This window comes from Micromesistius poutassou, assembly GCF_964030765.1.
Source record: "Micromesistius poutassou genome assembly, chromosome: 8".
NCBI classification, from domain to species: Eukaryota; Metazoa; Chordata; class Actinopteri; order Gadiformes; family Gadidae; genus Micromesistius; species Micromesistius poutassou.
The window spans coordinates 361,307-381,362 of record NC_140278.1 but is presented as its reverse complement, the minus strand read 5'-3'; the positions used below and the strand labels follow the sequence as shown (position 1 = coordinate 381,362).

The following is a 20,056-nucleotide window of genomic DNA, read 5'->3' as shown; positions in this document are numbered from 1 at the left end:
AATACATTCGAGCAAAGTATATTCCAGGCTTCCAAAACAAAATCTAGTTTTAGGGTAAATGATTGGTTAAATTATTTGGGAAAGAACAGCTGATAGAGCGGTAAGTTGTACTTTTAAATCAATGCATCTGCAAACACCGTACAGCAAACACATATGTTCGTGACCCAGACATCGTGTACAAGCCCATTACTTTTAGGTAATAAAGTAAGTAAGTAAAGATAAAGTAAATAAAGATAACTTTCAGCTCCTAAAGGCCGATACCGATACGAATAACCGATAACACACACATATACATATATATGATCATGACATTGTTGCTCAGACATCAGTAGAATCAACAGGGGGTTTAGGGGGGGCGGGCTTGCAAGGGGCGGGATATGACGTAGGGTCCACGATGGCCCCTGTCACTCAGGTGTGTTTTGGTCTGACCGCAGACAACGGAGGCAGAATGGGCAGAACTCATCGCGATCATCTTAAATGTTGCTGCAGCGATGCATCATATATTCCGTTGCATCCACAACATTCTCATCAATCGATGAAAGATTGGAGCATTGGAGTCACAGACAAATAGAAGAAACGACGAATAAGAAAGGCATCGCAAACGGGTGCATTACTGGAGAAAGAGAGCGTGTTTTTTTTGCTTCATTTCACATCTAACAAACAAATGTAGTTGATTTCTGTGTTTAACTGAGAAAACAGGGAGTGGAAGGCCAGGACCCTATAATATTCAGCTAACTGCTAACTGTCAATAATAAGTGTTACGAGAGTAGCGTATGTATGTGCACGAGAATGGCAGAGTGTGTGTGTGTGTGTGTGTGTGTGTGTGTGTGTGTGTGTGTGTGTGTGTGTGTGTGTGTGTGTGTGTGTGTGTGTGTGTGTGTGTGTGTGTGTGGACGAGCGAGGAGAGCGAGCGGTAGCATGTGTCAGTTTAGTGAAGTAATGAACGAGTCTGGTTGTCTCTGTGCCAACGTGTAAAGTTAGTGAAACTAAGAATAAAGTACACAGCCTTTCAATAATCGGCGGCCGCTTCATTCCGACCTATTAGCAGACCCACTGCTGGTCAAAGGGAAAGGTGTTACCCCCGAGAGAACATCGACGTCTCCCCTGTGCTCTCGACTACGGTCTGGGAGCCCACAGCAGGAAAACATTTTCTATATCCGCGTGCAGCTGTGAACTCATGTATTGTAATTGATTGTATGATGTGTACTTTTAGGGTTACGATAAGACCTTTCATTTAGCGTTAGTGGGAGCGGGGCACTGAAATGATATACTCTATGTTATCGGGGCTATTCGTCATGATATCTGACTTATCGGAATGACGTAATAATTTCTGTTATCGGCCCGATAATTATCGCGCACCCCTAATTATTACAAACCTGGTTACTGTAATGCCGTAACCAACGCCAAAATACAAACCAACAACAACTGATTCACCGAAACAAACACACCGCAGAACACCTTCAACGTGCCTGCCCCACCCTCCTGTTCTCCCAAGCCCCTCCCCCAGCTGACCCGGCGATTCGCCCCCCACACTGATTGACAGGTAGAACACTCCAATACATGCACACGGAACAACGGACAACGAAATACATTGCAAACGCATAACACACACACTCCTTAAGAGTCCCAGGGTCGCTACAGTATTTTGACAAGTAACAAGTAACCTAGGCTAAAATGAAAAGACGAGGAGTTTTGATACACTGAATCTTCCTTTGTGCTTCTAGTTCCACTCTCAAGAGTCTCATCAGTCATCACCTCTTGTTTAGGTTACATCAAGTCCCTACATCAAGCCCCGCTGGTTTAAAAACATGGCTGAAGCAAATGTATTCCAATGATCGGTTTACATGTTTACATGGGTAGTTGTTTACCACTAATCGGCTTATAGAATGGTCTACACCACCTGTTTTAATCAGATTCAGAAGAATCCGATTACTTGAGGTGTTTACATGATACATTTTTAATCTGATTACTTTTTGGGGGATTTTAATCTGATTAAAGGTGAGAATTTAATGTCCATGTAAACCCAGCCAATGATGGGTTTAATGACATGCAAACACGCCCACTCAAATGGTGTGAAATGCCTACTTTGTACTCCTCATTCACATATAAGGTAATTAACATTACCGCCGGTTAAAATACCACCTGAGGGGTAGTTTTTTTTTCAGGGTGTTTCAGGATACCAATGTCAGGATATGTCGTTCACATACACGGCCATCAGGAGAATAGCAGGCTTCACGTGTATGTGTGAAATCAGCTATTGTTAGTGTTTCTTTTCTTAATTTCTCTTCTGATTTGTACCACCCTCTCTCTATACAACTCAAATCCTAACTACAGCAGCTTTAGAATCTGTTTCACAATGTTATTTTAGAATCTACAGACAAATTGAACTCCTCAAATCTAAAACCCTTTGTAGAGACTTTTGGTCCACTAGAGGCTGCGTTAGCTGAATATAAAGGATTAGTCTTCATTACCCATGTAAGCTGCCCAGTGGATGGCGCGGCGGTCCTTCTTGTCAAATGCATTGATGTTTGCTCCTCTGGAAAGCAGCAGCCTCACCATCTACACAGACAGAAACACAATGAGACCACAGTGGGGACTACAAATCCATTGTTCGGAACTTCGAGCAATGCTCGAAGTTTCAAACAATGGTGAAAAAAACAAGTGGAGAGTGAAGAACAGCCTAGAGGTGGTAGGTGACCCACCTCCAGATGCCCACTGAAGGCAGCGTGGTGCAGTGCCGTGCGCCCGGCCCGGTCTGAGACGTTCACATTGCTGAGCAGGGGGACCAGAGCCTCGGCACAGCGGACCGCCTTGTTGGCCGCGGCGATATGCAGCGGCGTCTGCCAGTTCTTGTCACGGGCGTTGACGTCTGCCGAGTGTTTGAGCAGCACCTGGACGGCCTCCTGCTGGCACAGACCATGTGTGGTTGGGATAATGTAACCTCTGATGAGGAAAGGATTGTGATAGTGCTGCATGTACCTCACTGCAGGACGCCACGGCACGGTGCAGAGGAGTCAGCCACTTGTTGTCTTTGGCATTCACCCGAGCTCCTAATAAACATACATGTCTTAGTATTAGATACATCATTTATGTCTCCTTGGGGACATTTTTTTCTCAGTGAATGAGACAGAGACACATGACCGTTAATCACGACGACAACATAAACAAGACCACAAAATCATATTTCCCACGTAATACAAGCACACATATAAGGACATTAGACTTAAGACAGAAATGACATCAACACACAATCCCCTGGCTACAGATCGCAAAGTGCATATTGGCCAGTATTGCACATCCCATCAGAATAAATAAATACAATGGGTAAAAAAGACGACATATGTAAGACAGTATTGTGTTCCCTGGTCAGACCTGCTGAGCAGGGGAATTAAAACCTTTTTTAGATGTTGCTTTAAAAAGGTGATGGATTGTGGAATGAAGGACTTCTGTCCTATTTTTGGAGAGAGCTAGGTATGGAGACTAGCCGCCTGATGGGAATAGTTCAAAGGTGGTGAAAAGTGTGTGTTTTGTATTTCCTAAAATTTTGTCTGCTTTACTCTGTACTCTCTCTCTGTAGATGTGTTCCAGACTATTCAAATTAGTACCCAACAGCTTGCTGGCAGTGGTCACTATTTTTCTAAGCCTACTCTTCTGTGCTTCTGCTGCGCTGCCGAACCAGCAGATTATGCAAAAGGTTAAGACACTCTGCACATAAGCAGTGTAGAACATCTTATCCATTTTACAGTCAACATCAAATGAGACCAGCTTTTTCAAAAAGTAAAGCCTTTGCTGTCCTTTTTTCTGAATGAGTTATGTGTACTGCTCCCACTTTAACTTGTCTAAAACCACCCCCAGATACTTATACTCATGGAGAGACTGTATGGGCTGCCCTTGGATAATCATTAAACTAAATGCTTTGTCTCTGCTAAAATCAATAGCCATCTCTTTTGTCTTTGAGGTGTTTAGCAAGAGATGGGATTTTTCACACCAGTCAAGGAACTCATGCAGGACTGGGCCATGGTCCTGCTCATCTCCTTGGAGGAGGCTGACCAATGCTGCAGCAAACTTAATTAAATGCCTACTAGGGTGAGAGCTGGAGCAGTTGTTGGTGTGTAGTATAAACAGTAGGGGAGAAAGCACACACCCTTGGGGGGGAGCCGATATTAGTCATGATTATATCAGAGAAGAGCCCACCTTCACCTGTTGGACTCTCTGACTTAGGAAGTCAAGGAGCCAGAGGATCAGGCCTCCATCCAGTACAAAGTCATCATGCAGCCAGGGTGTTAGGATGGATGGTGTTGAATGCATACGAGAAATCGAAGAATATAATTTTGACATGTGTTTTTGGCGCCTCCAGGTGTGTGTAAACAAGATGTAACAAAGTTAAAATAGCATCATCAACCCCCCTTTGTAAAATAAAGTATATTTTTCACTATCCTTTCGAAGCATTTCATTACCAATGAAGTCAATGCTATAGTATGGTAGTGGTTGTGCTCAGTCGGTGAAGGAATCTTGGGGATGGGGATAATAGTTTGTTTTCCATATAAGTGGAACAGTGCACTGATCCAGAGAGGACTGGAAAATATCTGTCAAAACTGGGGACAGTTGTTCCGCACAGAATGTTAACACATTGCCACAGATGTTGTCTGGGCCGGGGCTCTAGCGTGTGTTAACGCTCTTGAACATCGCACACACTTCTGTCTGTGAGATATTGATAGACTGCTGTTAGATCAGGCTGCTTTTGGTCAGTGTTAGTTCCAATCCCTTTTTCAAAACGAGAGAAGAAAACATTTTGATTATATGCCATATACTGGCCTTCTGCAACCTTAAGAGCTATGATGTTTATCCCCTTCTCCTTATGAAGCTGGTCATGGCCTTGATTGACTGCCATGCCTGCCTAGAATTGCCTTTTTGTTTGTAAATATTCTTGTCTATCTTAACCTGTCTTTTAATTCTCTTAACTCTTAGCAATTTTGTCCTTATGGATATGGGCCAGTTTATTTTTATTTGATTGATTACATTTATTTCAGACATATCAATGAAAATCTAAAATATAGAAAATACAAACAAAATGAAAAGCCTGAAAAATCAATGAACAAAAACGATGTTCAAATTATTTCAGAAATAAGAAAAATGTAATAAAAAAGTATTACATATATTCATCTGATATGCCTATCCCTTTTCCTCAGCTCAATAATTAATATTTAGTATTAAAATCACTCCACTGGCTCCCAGTAAAACCAAGAATTGATTGATTTAAAATACTTGTTTTTAAATCACTCAATGGCTTAGCCCCATCTTATATCTCTGACATGATCATCAGTCCTCAAGGTCCTCAAGCAAAGGTCTTCCCTCAATCCCTAGGAAAAACACTAATTCTGCTCATGGTGCTTTTAGTCACTATGCCCCTACACTCTGGAATTCCCTTCCTTCTGAACTAAGATATTCTGAATCAGTGGATTCATTTAAAAGCAGACTAAAAACCTATTTAATTGCCTCAGCTTTTGGCTAAATGTCAGGCATTTCCTAATTGGTGTGATGATGTTATTTCATTTTTTCACCATTTTTTCATTTTACACACACACACACACACACACACACACACACACACACACACACACACACACACACACACACACACACACACACACACACACACACACACACACACACACACACACACACACACACACACACACACACACACACATTATTATTATTATCTAATATAAATTTGTTGTCTTAAAATATTTAAGAGTGATTTTAACATTTCTGATAGCCAGGGTTTATTGTTGGGATACCTTTTAACAGTCTTGGTAGACAGTACTGAGTCCACACAGAACGTAATGTAATCTGATATCACCTCCACCTGTTAATTTAAGTCCAGACATTTAAAAACTTCCCATGAGGTACAGTCAAAGCACCCCTGGAGTGCCAGAATGATGTCTTCATTCCAGATCTTAACAGTCCTTTTGTTTTTCCCTCTCCAGAAGCCATTGGTATACAGGCCGGAGACGTACCACATTGTGATCTGATGCCCCCAGAGGGGGCAAGGAAGAAGCAGCGTAGGCACATTTAAAGCTGCCATAACACAAGTGCAAAGTCTTATTTTTTCTAGTGTTGCAGCTTACGTATTGATAGTAGGTGTGCAGAGTTTTCCTCAATGAGCACTTATTGAAATCACCCAAGAAAGTTTTTGGAGCATCGGGGAAGAGAGATTCAAGTTTTTGAGAGAGGTGAAATTTTGTCTCTGATGCTTTAGCAATGTCTGCTTAGGGGTGAATATTGACCACTGTGAAAAAAAAGGGCTCAGCAGACTAACGCAGACTAACTTTTTTCACTAGGAGCACTGTAGCCCCTAACTGAAATTTTTAGGGGTGCAACCAGAAATTTTAGGGGCACACACCATAAATCAACATGCTAACCAAATATTCACATTTCTAGCCTACTAGGAGGACTAATACCCCTCCTTTATGCCTGAGATTGACAGCTGCACCATCAGCTCCAATGGCGACTGTCTTCTCTAACCACCCTGTCCCTCGATGCTGGAATACCTTTTTGGTGGCATCATATACACCTTAAAATTAAAAAAGGGGTTCGAAAAATGGTTAGTTAATAAAAGATAAACAGTTCTCATCTATCCCAACAAGCAACAGTTCCACGGGAGTGCGCCTGCTTGTCGTTCAGCTTGGCAGGACGCTGCACCTCCTCGCATGCTCGCCTCTCCATTGAGATGCATCACGACAAACAATCCCGTGTGAAAATGGCACCTGAAGTAATTATTTAAACTACAAACATATTCACAGTAGGGCTTTGACTCGAATATTAAAAATATATATAATATTAGAAAGAATATTAGGCAGCCCTTAATATTCAAACAGTTTATGGGCATTATTTTTTGTAAACGGGACGTAGACCGACTCATTTCACGGATTCCTGTGAGACCAGGTTGCCTTAATTACATCTGTCGCATATTTAAAGTGAAAGGTGAAGTATTTCGATCCCTTATTAAGTTCTGTAACATATTTCAGCCATAATATTCTCCCATAGCCACAGTACCGAGTACTATAACTAATAAGCTGTAACACTTGCGCATAGCCACAAGGGGGCAGCAGCTGATCATACATAGATGAAGGGGGCGGGCTTTTAAAGCAACAGAACACGCCCACCTCTACCTCCCTATTTAACTCGGACTCCGCCATCTTAGAATCAGAATCTCTCGGTGGCGTATCCTAGATGCCAAGCTTAGAGACGCTCCACGCGTGTTATATACCATTCCCCTCCTTTTGTTTTATAGACGATAGACCAAAACCTTAACCAAATAAAGTGAGTTAAAAGCGATCCTGTCTCGGCGGCCTTTCCTGGACTAAAATATCATAACAGTTCACTCGTTGCTTATAATGGTTTATTCGTTTCCCAGTATCATTTCCTTAATTTAGAAGACAGTTTTGTTGATTTTTGAATTGTAAAATAAATAAGATATTTTTTTGAAGTTGCAGGTTTTTGAAATTATTTGAAGCGAGTCGAGCTGACCTTGCCTGCTGTACCCATGGCCCAAAATAAAGAACAACCGAGACAATAGCCTCAATTCAAACATGCCGTTTAATTTGGCCTCAATTGTTATACGGATGCGAACTTGGAATAACATGCGCAACGGGGATTTCTAAAGGTTACTGTACAGTGGCAGAGACTGCAGGAGCTGAAACATCACTACGGTAGAACTAAGAAGGTTCTACAAGCGCCAGTCTTCCCGAAAATGGTGGGTTCGGCCCTTTTTAGCCACACAATGCTCTGAATCATCATCCTCTGACTCTGTAGACTGTGGCACTTGCCGCAAGTGCCGCAGGTCGGAAGAATGGATCAATTGTTCGCTTGCTCATTGTTCGAACAGCAGGTTGAGATTTTTCTCCTTCTCACAGACCCGCGCCGGTTTCCTGCGCTCGATAATCTCTATGACCCTCCCCTTCCACACATGAGCCTGGCCATACCCTATCCTTCTCACACTCATTGGCCTGCTACAGATTCCGGATTCATTGACACTCCCCTTCCATGTTTAACGTGTAAAAATAAAAAATTAAAAAGGGCAAATTTACTGGTCGCACATGTGCGACCAGATGTAAAATTCACTCTCAAATTTTGGTCGCAAAATGCGACCATTTGGTCGCAGTCTGGAGCCCTGGAGCCGCTCTCGCACTACAACTCATTCACTCCGGCACCAGTCTTCCCGAATGAGAAGGCTCAGTGCTCCGCCTCGCCACTTGCCAGTGATTCCTGGACTGCGGTCCATTCTGTAGGCAGTGAAGCCATCCAGCTCCACCTCGCTAGACGGGATGTTGCTGTCTAGCCACGTCTCTGATCGCCAACACACAGGCTCCCTGCTATTCATGTAGGTACCTTACGTTTGCCGTGAGTCAGGGATTAAAACTAACGTCATCCCGGGGACGTAATTAATTGTCATCGGGAGGATCAATATTCTCTCACGGGTCGACCTCGGGACGAAAAAGACGTTCTGCGAACCAGAACGGGTTGGTGGAAAAGACTTGAAAGGGTAAATGGAAAAAGGACTGAGCTTCGTCCAGTCGCTGGCGCGCTCGCGGTGGTGTTCAGTGAGACGCAGAGACTGCGTGCAACAATGTTGCAGCCTGCTGCTCTCGCACTGCTTGCCGCTCGGGCTGAGGGTACGGTCACCAAAGATCCTTTATTACCGTCAATTCCCGCAGATAGACCACATCGTGGATAAACCGCAAGCCTTTAATGTATATATATAAAAAAAACAGAATTGTGCATAAGCCGCACCCATATATAGGCCGCACAAGTTTCAAATGGGCTAATTATGTTAAACTTGAACTCGCTTTTCCCCCTCAACGTTAAGACAGACTAGGCCTACTGCTTGGCACCCACACATTTTTGTGCAGGAGAGCAGCGAGAGCACATCAAACGCGCGTAGCAGCTACAGGACCTGTCTTTCTTTACTGTCTCCGAGTGCGTGTCGCTGTTAAACACCTGACAATGAGCTAGTTCACCATGATAAGACCGCCATATGAATCTGGAAAAAAGGAATAAAGACCGAGGATGAAGGGAGTTCAGCAAGGCTACAGCTGAAGATCGTTGATTTATTTTTAACGTCAGCATTAGAGGAGTTGACGTGTTCCCCGATGGACAAATTTAACTCAACTGTTTATGCCGACACGGTTTTGCTTTTTGCTTATAATGGTTTATTCGTTTCCCAGTATCATTTCATTAATTTAGAAGACAGTTTTGTTCATTTTTGAATTGTAAAATCAATACAATATTTTTTTGCGTGTTGCGTGTTTTTGAAATTATTGGAAGTGAGTCGAGCTGACCTCGCCTGCTGTACCGTATATGTAGGCCTACTGTACTGTATATTGGTGAAACACAACACTGCCAATGTGGCAGTTCCATGTGAAACAGGGATTTCTAAAGGTTACTGTACAGTGGCAGAGACGAGCGTCACTGAACCATCACTACGGTAGAACTAAGAAGGTTCTACGAGCACTTCAGACCAACCTTACCAACGAACGACGAAAGAAGTTTGTAGCAAAGAACGAATAACCTAATTAACTGAAAATTTATTTTTAGTAGGGCTGTCAAACGATTAAAAATTTTAATCTAATTACTCACAAGGTTTCTTGAATTAATTTTGATTAATCACAATCCAAAATATGACTGAAAAATTCACATTTTCTGTGTACTGTTCTCAGAATAGAAAGATAAATGACAAGAAGCGGATATTACATTTGTTTTTTATTAATGACAAATCCAAAAAAATAATTTAATTCTAAACAATTTTGGCAACTTAGCCATTGCTCTTTTTTTTGCGCAAATACAGGATAGGTGAATGGAACGTTTTTCTTTTTGAACAAACAACTCCACTTTCACACAATAACATGTGGCCCTTTCACCTTTTATTTATTCATCTTTTAGCCGTCGACGGGTCCGTCGGCCAATCAGATCGTGGTTATGCAAATACACTAGTGTGCCGATACTTGGACTTTGTCCAATGAAATGGTCTTTGTGATACAACCCGCCGTGGAAATGTCAAAAAGCCGGCCGGCAGCGGAGGATTTAAGAATGGAATTAAGAATTGGGCGATTGCTGTGGTACATGTCCAGGGGCAACACTGTCCTTGCGACTACGGGATCCATTTAGCAATAACAACAAGCAGGAAGACGCAGGAAAAAGCCGGCTTTATAACGCCTGGTGCAAGGAGAGCGCAAGGAGAGTGTTGCCCCTGTACGTGTACAGCAATTTGATTGGCGGCAGGCTTCGCGATTACGGCCTGGCGGAGTTGTTGAGGGGGAGGGGGGGCGGGCGTGATTATGGGCTCGTGGAGTTGTTGAGGGCGGGGGGGGGGGGGTATTATCTGCCCGCTTCGCCCGTTCCTAAATCCGCCACTGCATACGGTGTTGTGCTGTACATGCTCGCTTTTATTGAGAATGAGGAGTCACATGATTTTTGGGGAGGGGAGGGGTTTCAGCCTGTCCGCCATGATGGCATCCACGGCTATCGGTTGCCAGAGGCAACGTTGTCAGAGCGGCATAGAGACAGATGAGGAAATACGCAACATAGAGACGCAGGAGACATTACGAGATAGAAATAAAGAGTGAAGGGCAATTTCCACCAGAACCGTCACGGAAGTGGCACGGCAATAAAAACGTTTGCCGAAGACATTAGAAACCATTACAGTCAATGTAGGCTATTCCACTGGATACGGCACGGCACGGAACCAAACCGGCACTACTTTTTTTGAAAGTTGCCGGTTCGCAGCCGTGACTCAGAACACTTGTACAGCCATTCAGTTTATGATCTTTATTCATTAATTGCGACGCGGCCGAACTGACGCGGATATTCTCTGTTATTATGTAAGCATTAGCACTGCGGAAACCACTGCTGTCAAAAGACGCTGATCCATTTTCACTGTTGACGCGAGTTGCTCTAGTTCTACCTCCACGGCCCTGAAGCGGGCAATTATCGGACAAGATTGTCCTATAGTGTGTGGTGTTCCGTCTTGTGTTCGAATCTCATGTAGTATTTGTATTTACGATCGGAGAGCAACAAATCGGCTGAGATTCTCTTTGTGTGTGTGGTGTACATCCGACTCAAAAATCGCATAAGATTAAAAAATCTTGTAGTGTGGGGCAGCCTTCAGTGCGTTGTCCATTTAGGGAACCTGACAAACTGTAGCCCACTGTTCTTATGGTTTCCTCGACGATCGTGTGAGGCATTGGAGCAGTTTTTAACTCAGCAGTTATTTCCAGGCATTGTTAAAACAGTACAGAGTTGCAACAACCTCCTCTGCTAGCAGCTACCCAACAACAACGCAAAGCTCAGCTGCACTCTGAGGGGCGTACCTTCCAACATGGCAGGAAGGGGGGGGGGGGGCTCTGTGCCGTGACGACAACTCCTCATTCTGGGGCGTGGGCGGGGCTCGTTTCTTTTTTGGTTTTCTTTTTTTTGCGGATATTATTTTAAAAAAAAGTGGGTTGGGGAGCACGCATTTGAAATATCACAAGAACACTACGTGTCATCGTGGGAAGCCAATATCGTCATCGTGATAAAAATTAAATATATTGTGCAGCCCTAGTAGGTAACAACTCAAAATGTAAAAAAGATTTTTGGGAAAAATCGGGACGGTTCAAAAAGTTTTTCGGGACGTTTCCGGGACGGTGGTGAAAAAGGTTAGTTTTAACCCCTGCCGTGAGTTCATCCATCTTCCTCCTCAGGGACTGAGCATTGATTAGCAAACAGGTGGGCAAGGGTAGTGGTGATTTCAGTCTTTTTAGCCTCTGTCTAATCCCCCCCTTTCTTTCCTCGTTGTGTATGGTGAGAACAGATCCTTTGATGGTGACTTGGCAGTATGTTTAGGTCCAGTGGCTTAAAATTGCACTGTAGGAGAAAGTCTCTTGTGTACTGAATGCGATGACGCTGCCCTCAGCGTTGCCGAGATTTAGTCCATAGGTAAAGTGCACTCAGAGCCAGCAAAACGAGTGCAATAATCCATGCCGATGAAGCCATGGTTGGATAAGGATTGGTATCGAAGTACAGCGAGCATAAAACCAACCGTTAAGACGCACACTAAAAACAATAACAAAGACACACCCGTCACGCTAGCATGTCACACTTACTTACTAGTATTGATATAAAAGACAACCAAAATCCATCATATTTTATTGCTCTAGGATGGATTGGTTGACATTAGTAAACATTATATTTCTCATTACATCACTCATGCTTAGGAAGTGCTTAAAGTAATAATTTATATTGTAATTAGGTTGATGCTGAGTATACATACAAAACGTAATAGTGAATAATGAAAATGTAACAATAATATTCTGATATAGCACCATAGCGGTGCTAGACTGCAGTGTCATTCTGTATGTTCAAACCTACCTGACAGTATCAGCAGCTCTACGATTTCAGCATCTCCCAGATAGGCAGCAGCATGCAGAGGGGTTCGCTTCTCATTGTCCTGACATGGAAGGAACACAAGGATACGTTGCTCTTATTCATTCAAAACTAAACGGCCTGAGCTTGACCTAGGAATGCAGTAAGTTAACTAAGCAGGTTTTGTGTAGAAATACAACTGTAGTACTGTAAATGTCAAGGTATTAATCCTGTAATCCTATAATCTTCTTGAAATAGGACAACCATAGATGGAATCTAACACAGGTTGGTGAAGTTTGGGTACAGTACAGCATGTTAGCACAGCCCTGCTCTCAACAGTAAAGAAATACATAACAGCCTTCAACTTGCATTAAATACACAACTGACGGACAGACATTATAAAAAAGACAGTGCACGATAACGGCGTTGACTATAAGTCATGAACTGTAGTTTGATCCATCCTGTATTGATTTGCCAAACAGAGTTAAGGTGGAAAGTTATTAGATATTCAATCTTCTTAATAAAGAAAGCAGTATACTAATGGACCAATCCACGGTGGGTCTAGTGGTGTTAAATGCTGAAACAATGGCATAAAGCAGGGCAAACCGAGTGAGGATTGAGTGAATTCTGAATCCCAAGCAGGCACAGTTGACCTGTAGGCATTAGGGGTGTAACCATACGCGTATTCCTACCCACATTTTTCGGTACGGGTCTAACGGTTCGTTTCACGTTTCATTTCTGTACGTACCGGGAAAAAAAAAAAATATATATATATATATATATATATATTTTTTTTTTTTAGAAAAAAACATTTTTATTGATTATCACACTCTGACTTCCTTGTCTTGTCCTGATGTTTTGTGTTGACGACCACAATGGAAATAAGTCCTGGACTTTATTTTGTTTTTATCCTCCATTATATTTGATGTCTTTTCATGTGTGTAAGGCATTTGTTTGATACAATTTTATAAATCAAATCACAAAAAATTGTTTAATAAAAACAAAAAACTGCTGTGCCAAAAAACATACCGAACCGTGACTTAAAAACCGAGGTACGTACAGAATTGTGACTTGTGTATCGTTACACCCCTAGTAGGCATTGATGAGAAAGATGCCCTACTCCCACCTGCTCACCAATGACATGCTTCTAAAATATTCTATTTGTCCAATCGGATAAAGCATGTGCCGAAAATAGTAAGAGCTACAAGATGGCAGGAAGGAAGATTAAGATGAGATAAGATTACCTGTGTATTTACATCTTCTTTTTTAAATATGAGTGAGCGTACTTCATCAGGGTCCACATTGAAAATAGCTTTCAGCAAAGCAGGCTGCAAAAGAAACAATGAGATTATGTTAAATATGATTTACCAGTCATCACATGCTAACCAGACATGTAAAACAATAGAATATAATGGGATAAAGCTTTCCTAATAAAGGGTTCTATTGTGAAATGCATTTGGTTATGTGCTTGTCTAGCACTGTGCACTGAAATAATCAAATCAATCTATCCACATCCACCAAATCTAGCAGGAAGAGTACAAAGTTTATTCAACTTAGGTCAATTGCTTTTTTTCCGCCTGTAGCTTTTTTATGACATTGGAATGAGAAATGGCAGGGCCTGCTTACCCTTATAGAAGGGTTTCCCATGTCTTAAGTTATTGACAAGGCAGCACGATAGCAACAACTGAACCTAGGTCTCAAAATGTTCTTCTTCCACTCCTTACCGAAACGGGAGAGCATCAACTGACATTCTGCACCAAACATGTGATGAGCCAACATAGACCAGCGCTTGGCCACCAATAATCCTTGGGCTATTTGTGTTGGGCCATTTACTGCTAAAGCAAAAGGGATTCCAGGAACTAGGTATTAAGGTTAAAGTTAGAGATGTTTGAGTTTAATTTAAGAGACATTCATTACTATAGTTTTAATTTTACATCATCAACTAAGATTCAGTCCCTGATTGGCCCGATTACATCATTAATTTATTAACTAAGACTCAGTCCCTGATTGGCCCGATTGCTGTCTTCAAAACGCTCAGTTTCCTGGAGTTTCGGTGGTTCGGACCTTTAGCTCGGAGGAAAGTGCTTTGAACACTCTGTTGGGTCTGAGTTTTGTGCGGTAGCTACCCGAGTCCTCTGAGTTAACGTCACAACAATGGATGCCCATTTCGCTGTCATTACATTGATAGATTAAAGTGAACTTGTAGCAAGCACTAAGAGGCGAACTTGACACCCATTCTAACATTTAATTACGATATATTATTACTTACTATTGTGAATACAGCAAAGAGGCCCCTGCGGGCATCCATACTTGTTGTTATGAAGTCTAGTCTCACAAACAATCTGGTTTTTTCGGTTTTATTTCATAGCCTACAAACTTCTGAGGGGTCGTTCCTGAACACTCTTATTTTGGAAGACGGGAAGGTTTACGTAAAGACACGTAAGAGCTTCCAAACCTTTGAACGTTTTGAAGACGGCATCAGTCCCTGATTGGCCTGATTACAATGCAATTTCAGGAAATTGATGTGGGGGGTTAGAGCTCCAGACTGATCTGTGTAGCTAAACAGAATGTGAGATAATGTGATCGGTATGGTCTCTAGGCTCATTCAATACATGATTGATGAGTAAAATTGGATTTAGAGTTCTGCATACAGCACATTTACAAAGATTGAATTTGAATGGGCGTCATAGACTAACTAGACAGGTTCAAACCATGGATGTTTCTGGATATCGGCCCTGCAAAGCCTATTGGGAATGACAATAAAAGGGGCTATATAAATAAACTTGGCTTGACTCAATATTTGCTGGATAGGCAACCATCCAGCATCTACTTTTAAAAATGTGCTTGAGGGATCTGGTATTATTCAGTTTGCCATGCAGAAGACACCGAGGATATCTTATAAGGCTAAACATGTAGACCTGCAATTGTTCAACAGGATGTAACAGTAAGCAATGTTATACAGACAGTTAAATATGAGCATGCGAGTTGAGAACAAACTGTTCTCGGTAAGCAGAGACTCAACAATAAACTCGGTACAACAAAACACTGACTGTGTAAACTGTGTGAACACTATTTACAGTTTAGTACTGCCAGAAGGAACTAGTGTCAAAGCCCTACTTTGTGAACCCGGTTGTGGGCCGAATTTACAGAAGAGGTTAACAGGCCGATATGCATGGTACAAGTGAGTTTATAAACGACAATTGTTTTCTCTATCCACTGAATACATGTCAGACACAAATAGCCAAGTGGTAACTTGTATCCATGTGGGATATTTGCAGTGCTTCAAGAAGACCGTCTGATGTGCTGTATTATATCTCATCCTGACTGGTTCAACCATCACCATGGTGACTGTTTGATGAGCTGCGTTGTACCTCATCCGGACTGGTTCAAACATCACCATGGTGACCGTCTGATGTGCTGTATTGTACCTCATCCGGACTGGTTCAAATCACCATGGTGACCGTCTGATGTGGTGTATTGTACCTCATACCAACTTGACTGGTTAAAACCATCACCATGGTGTCAATTCCCTGGCAACAGAGCTCGCTTGAATACAGGCACGCCATCATTCACGCACAACTAATTGCACAAGTACACATGCTTAACGTTACATACATATCCTTGTACAATTGCACCTACTAAAATATTCAATTAATGGCGCACAAACCCAAATAATGATATTGATTTTATTGGCACACTTCACTTTCAGGAGAAGTGATATAATCAACAGTTTGGCCCCTGCATTAGTTATAAAACAAAGAGGTGACAGTACCGTGGTGGAAATGGAATGAGGAATGGATAAACATGGAGACTATCTCCACCGCTTATGGCCCAACTAGAACATTCTGAGACCACCAGGTCACCATACACTGGGCAATGACACAATAACGCTCAAAAGTATTCAAGCACATAACTTATGTATAAGATGGTCGTTGGTATAGCAATGCCAGTATCGTGGAAGATTGTCAGACTCATCAGTCATTTGGAGACAGCTCACGTTAGTTAACATTCATTACACTGTTGAAGTTCTCCTAAAGAAATCTCTATTATAAATATGTGTGTGCATGTTGGAGACGAACATCAAACATTAGCCTTGGTTAGCTGACGACAGTAACCCCAACTTAACCCATCAAACATCATCTTTGGATGAGAACAAGTGTCCCAATCAACAAGCAAACATGGGGAGTTCGTCAATTTGCTCGACTCTTTCTATAATGGATGACCACGGAAGCCTCCCTACGTTATATTGTGTTATATTGTGTCTGCAGGTCGCTAGTGGAGCTGCACTGGAGAGAGCAGCCAGCGGTAGCTGAATGTAGCATTAAGTGCTAACTTACCTGGTCTCGGATCTTGAGAACCACCATATTTTAAAAGTTGTGATTGTTCTCATGCAGGATCATAAACTTGTCTCCGCTGTCCTTTTAATAGTGGTGTTTTAATAGAGCATCCGGCGGGTTTGTTGATAGTTACAATGAGGCCTAGCGTGACGTTAGCTTAGCTACCCTGCTAGCTTCTTGGGTGATGGCATGAAGCGATCGGCGGAAGCTCCATAACATTACCGACGTCACGGTCCAATCACAGTTCACCTCAGATAAAATCACCGCCATCACAGTCCAATTACAGCCCGCCTCAGAAAGAGAGACAATTCAATTGGTCATATGGTTTACAGAGCCCAGTAACAGCGGTTGTGGTTGGCTGCTGGTGGACCAACGACTTCCTTCTGCAGAAACATAATGCTGCGGCACCCCTTTATGAACAGTATATTATTATTGTATTATTTAACTTTAAGACCTTTTGACAAACTGGTGTTAAAGTACAAGTACAATTGCGTAACTATGGAAGCCCATTCCCGCCAGTAAAAAATAAAAATAAAAAGATGAAAAAAAAGTCATAATTATGAGATAATAAAGTCGAACGAATGAGCTAAAGTCATAATTATGAGAGAAAAGTCGAAATGATGAGATAAAAAGTCATAATAATGAAATAAAAAGTCATAATTATGAGATAAAAAGTCAAAATTATGAGATAAAAAGTCATAATAACGAGATAAAAAGTCAGAATTATGAGATAGAAAGTGCGTCACCATCATCATTGGCATCCCGAACCATGCAGAAGACAAGCAATCCTGAATAAGGTAAGAATTACAGCTATGGATACTTTTGTTAAAGTCTTTCAATAAGTACACCGTTACAACTAAACAAATTATATCTCTGGTCGTGTAGTCAAAGCTACACGAATAGAGATCTAATTAGTTTAGTTAATTTAAGCATGGTTGGGGATGCCAGCGATGATGGCGACGGTGAAGGGAACTTTGAAAACAGCGCTACTGGAGAGCATGCACACTTTACTTTCTATCTCATAATTATGACTTTTTATCTCATTCTTTTGACTTTATTATCTCATAATTATGTTTTTTTTATCTCATAATTTCGACTTTATTATCTTATAATGACTTACAATGGGTATTTTTTTCATTTTCTTTTTTTTTTTTTACTGGCGGGAATGGGCTTCCATACGTAGCAGTATTACCCTCTCTCCAATGGGAACTTTTAAATATAAATGGGCTTCTCTTTGAAGACTTGAGATTTTAACTGGTTTAAATTAAAGGAGGTTAAACTCAAGAACTGTGGCTCTTCATGAGACCAAAGGTATTAGCACATCTTACTATTTAATAAGATAAAGTAACTTTAGTTGATCTGAAGCCAAAATTCTGGACGTCATTGTTCTTTTCATGGTTATTTTATTTGAATAATAACACAATGAAAAATAACATAGCAAAGGCATATTTTTATGTAATTATATTGGATATACTTTCACCTGCACCTGAGTTATGTCGTGTATCTATTTATTAATTTATTCATTGTAAATAATACTGCCCTCTAGCGGCTCATTCTTTCACTTCACAAATTGATTAATGCTATTGTAATAGCAAAGAGGGTCTAGTAATAGGCTCACTGAGATAACCATAGAAATAATGTGGGTTATGTAGTCCCCATACTAAATTCAATCACTTTATAGAGCAGATCAAATAAAAATGGTGAATAATAAAATAAAATAAAAATGTCATCAGTTACATTTTATAAATCTTTGTGAATACAGTGTTAATCTTACATAATGTGCACAATTGTAATAATTTTATGATAAATTATTATTATTTTTATTATATTATTAAAGCTCAGAATTGAGTTCCCGTCAGTTTATGAAGCAGGGAAGTGGGATCATGTGAGATAACAAAGGTTACATTTCTGGAAGGAAATGCAGTGTTATTATGAGGCGTTATCATAATAAACGCCAACTGAGGAACTTCTCCAAATAAACTTTCTGGTGCGGAAATAACAGAGAACTCTCATAATTAACCACTCAATGAATGTTGATCTGTGGTGCATAGCAAGTATACCATGTAGTGTATGTTTCATTCATTCTGTGGTTTAGAATGGGTCAGTTGCCTTTGCAGGAGGAACATCCCTCCTGGATCGTCCCCTAAACCTCTCTTAGGCTCAGTTACCCCGACTGGAATGCCCTCAGCAGGGAACCACATGGGTATGGGAGCTTCATATCCCAAATTAATTAGGGGGGAGAAGATTGAAGTGAACGGGAGAAATGGAGGACAGAGGTGCCATTCACCCACCCCCCCCCCCCCCCCCCCGACCCCCCCCTCTCCTCCTCCTTCATCTGACAGGATCACATGCAGACAGTCATTTTCATCTTTACCATAACACGAAATATGCTGCCACTCATAGTTTCCACTACAGCACAGGAAAACATATGCCAATAATCAGTGTGCCTCGCACCGGCTATTAAACCCATTGCTCTTAATTCTACCTCTCCACTCCAATATGTTGTGTGTTGTTGAGCCTGAGCTGAGAATGAATATTGTCTTTAGGGGGCAGGTGTCAGCTGTGCTCACATACAGAGTGAGAGACCGAGAATGACAGAGAGATACCGAGAGTGATAGAGAGAGCGAGCTGCGCTGGCCTGCATGCAGGGTCATATATTAGATGTCCTGACGTTGGGTTTGTGCCGCTCCTGTCTCTCAAACCCTCAGGATGAGAGATGGCAAACAGCTCACCAGCTCGTGCCCCATGATGAAAGCAATGTCACTTGTCTCAGCGTTGGTCTCAGCTGTTCAGTGGAGGGTGGCTGGCAAAAAATGGTCTGTAGAAAAATCGAAATATATCTGCATTTCCCCCCTGCTCCACCTGGGGCAGCAGGGCTACAATAGGATCGAACCCCTTGAAAGATAAGCATCACTACAGTATATATACATAGAGTAATTCATATTATAATAAATGTCACACAAATCTGGTATTTGTAATGCATTTGTTGCTAATGTGCAATAGCATATTATTTCATTACGTTTTAGCTGATTCTTTACGAATAGGTTTCAACTGAACAGAAGATGGCACTGTTGCCATTTGTGTATACGCTTGTTTTGTGTTTGCGTTTAGGTTTTGGCACTCTCCCACTACGACTGTTTCGGACTATTCCAGGCCTGACGCTTCCTTTATTTGCTGTTTCTAAATGAGGACATTGAAATGTAATTATGTAGGATAACAATATGCCTGCCCGGATAACAAAGTAGGCCCATCAATCAAATATATTTGACAGATTGTGTAATAATTTAGTCATTTGATTTTTCAGTTCATCAGTA

At 41.6% G+C, this 20,056-nt stretch overlaps 1 protein-coding gene across 2 annotated transcripts in view; it reads right to left on the bottom strand.

Annotated features, from left to right (window-relative positions):
* The window catches only part of ankrd28b (ankyrin repeat domain 28b), a 42,644-nt gene extending 25,728 nt beyond the window's left edge, over nucleotides 1-16,916 (bottom strand). Inside the window, exons 1-6 of one of the 2 annotated variants that reach the window (XM_084472210.1) lie at nucleotides 16,743-16,916; nucleotides 13,650-13,733; nucleotides 12,412-12,490; nucleotides 2,980-3,050; nucleotides 2,703-2,906; nucleotides 2,472-2,559 (exon numbers count right to left, since the gene is read on the bottom strand). In XM_084472210.1, coding sequence (XP_084328336.1) covers nucleotides 2,472-2,559; nucleotides 2,703-2,906; nucleotides 2,980-3,050; nucleotides 12,412-12,490; nucleotides 13,650-13,733; nucleotides 16,743-16,769 — 553 coding nt within the window. In that variant the 5' untranslated portion in view covers nucleotides 16,770-16,916. The remainder of the gene's footprint in view (nucleotides 1-2,471; nucleotides 2,560-2,702; nucleotides 2,907-2,979; nucleotides 3,051-12,411; nucleotides 12,491-13,649; nucleotides 13,734-16,742) is intronic. The other variant, XM_084472211.1, reaches the window with a different exon arrangement.
* Between the last annotated feature and the right edge of the window lie 3,140 nt (nucleotides 16,917-20,056).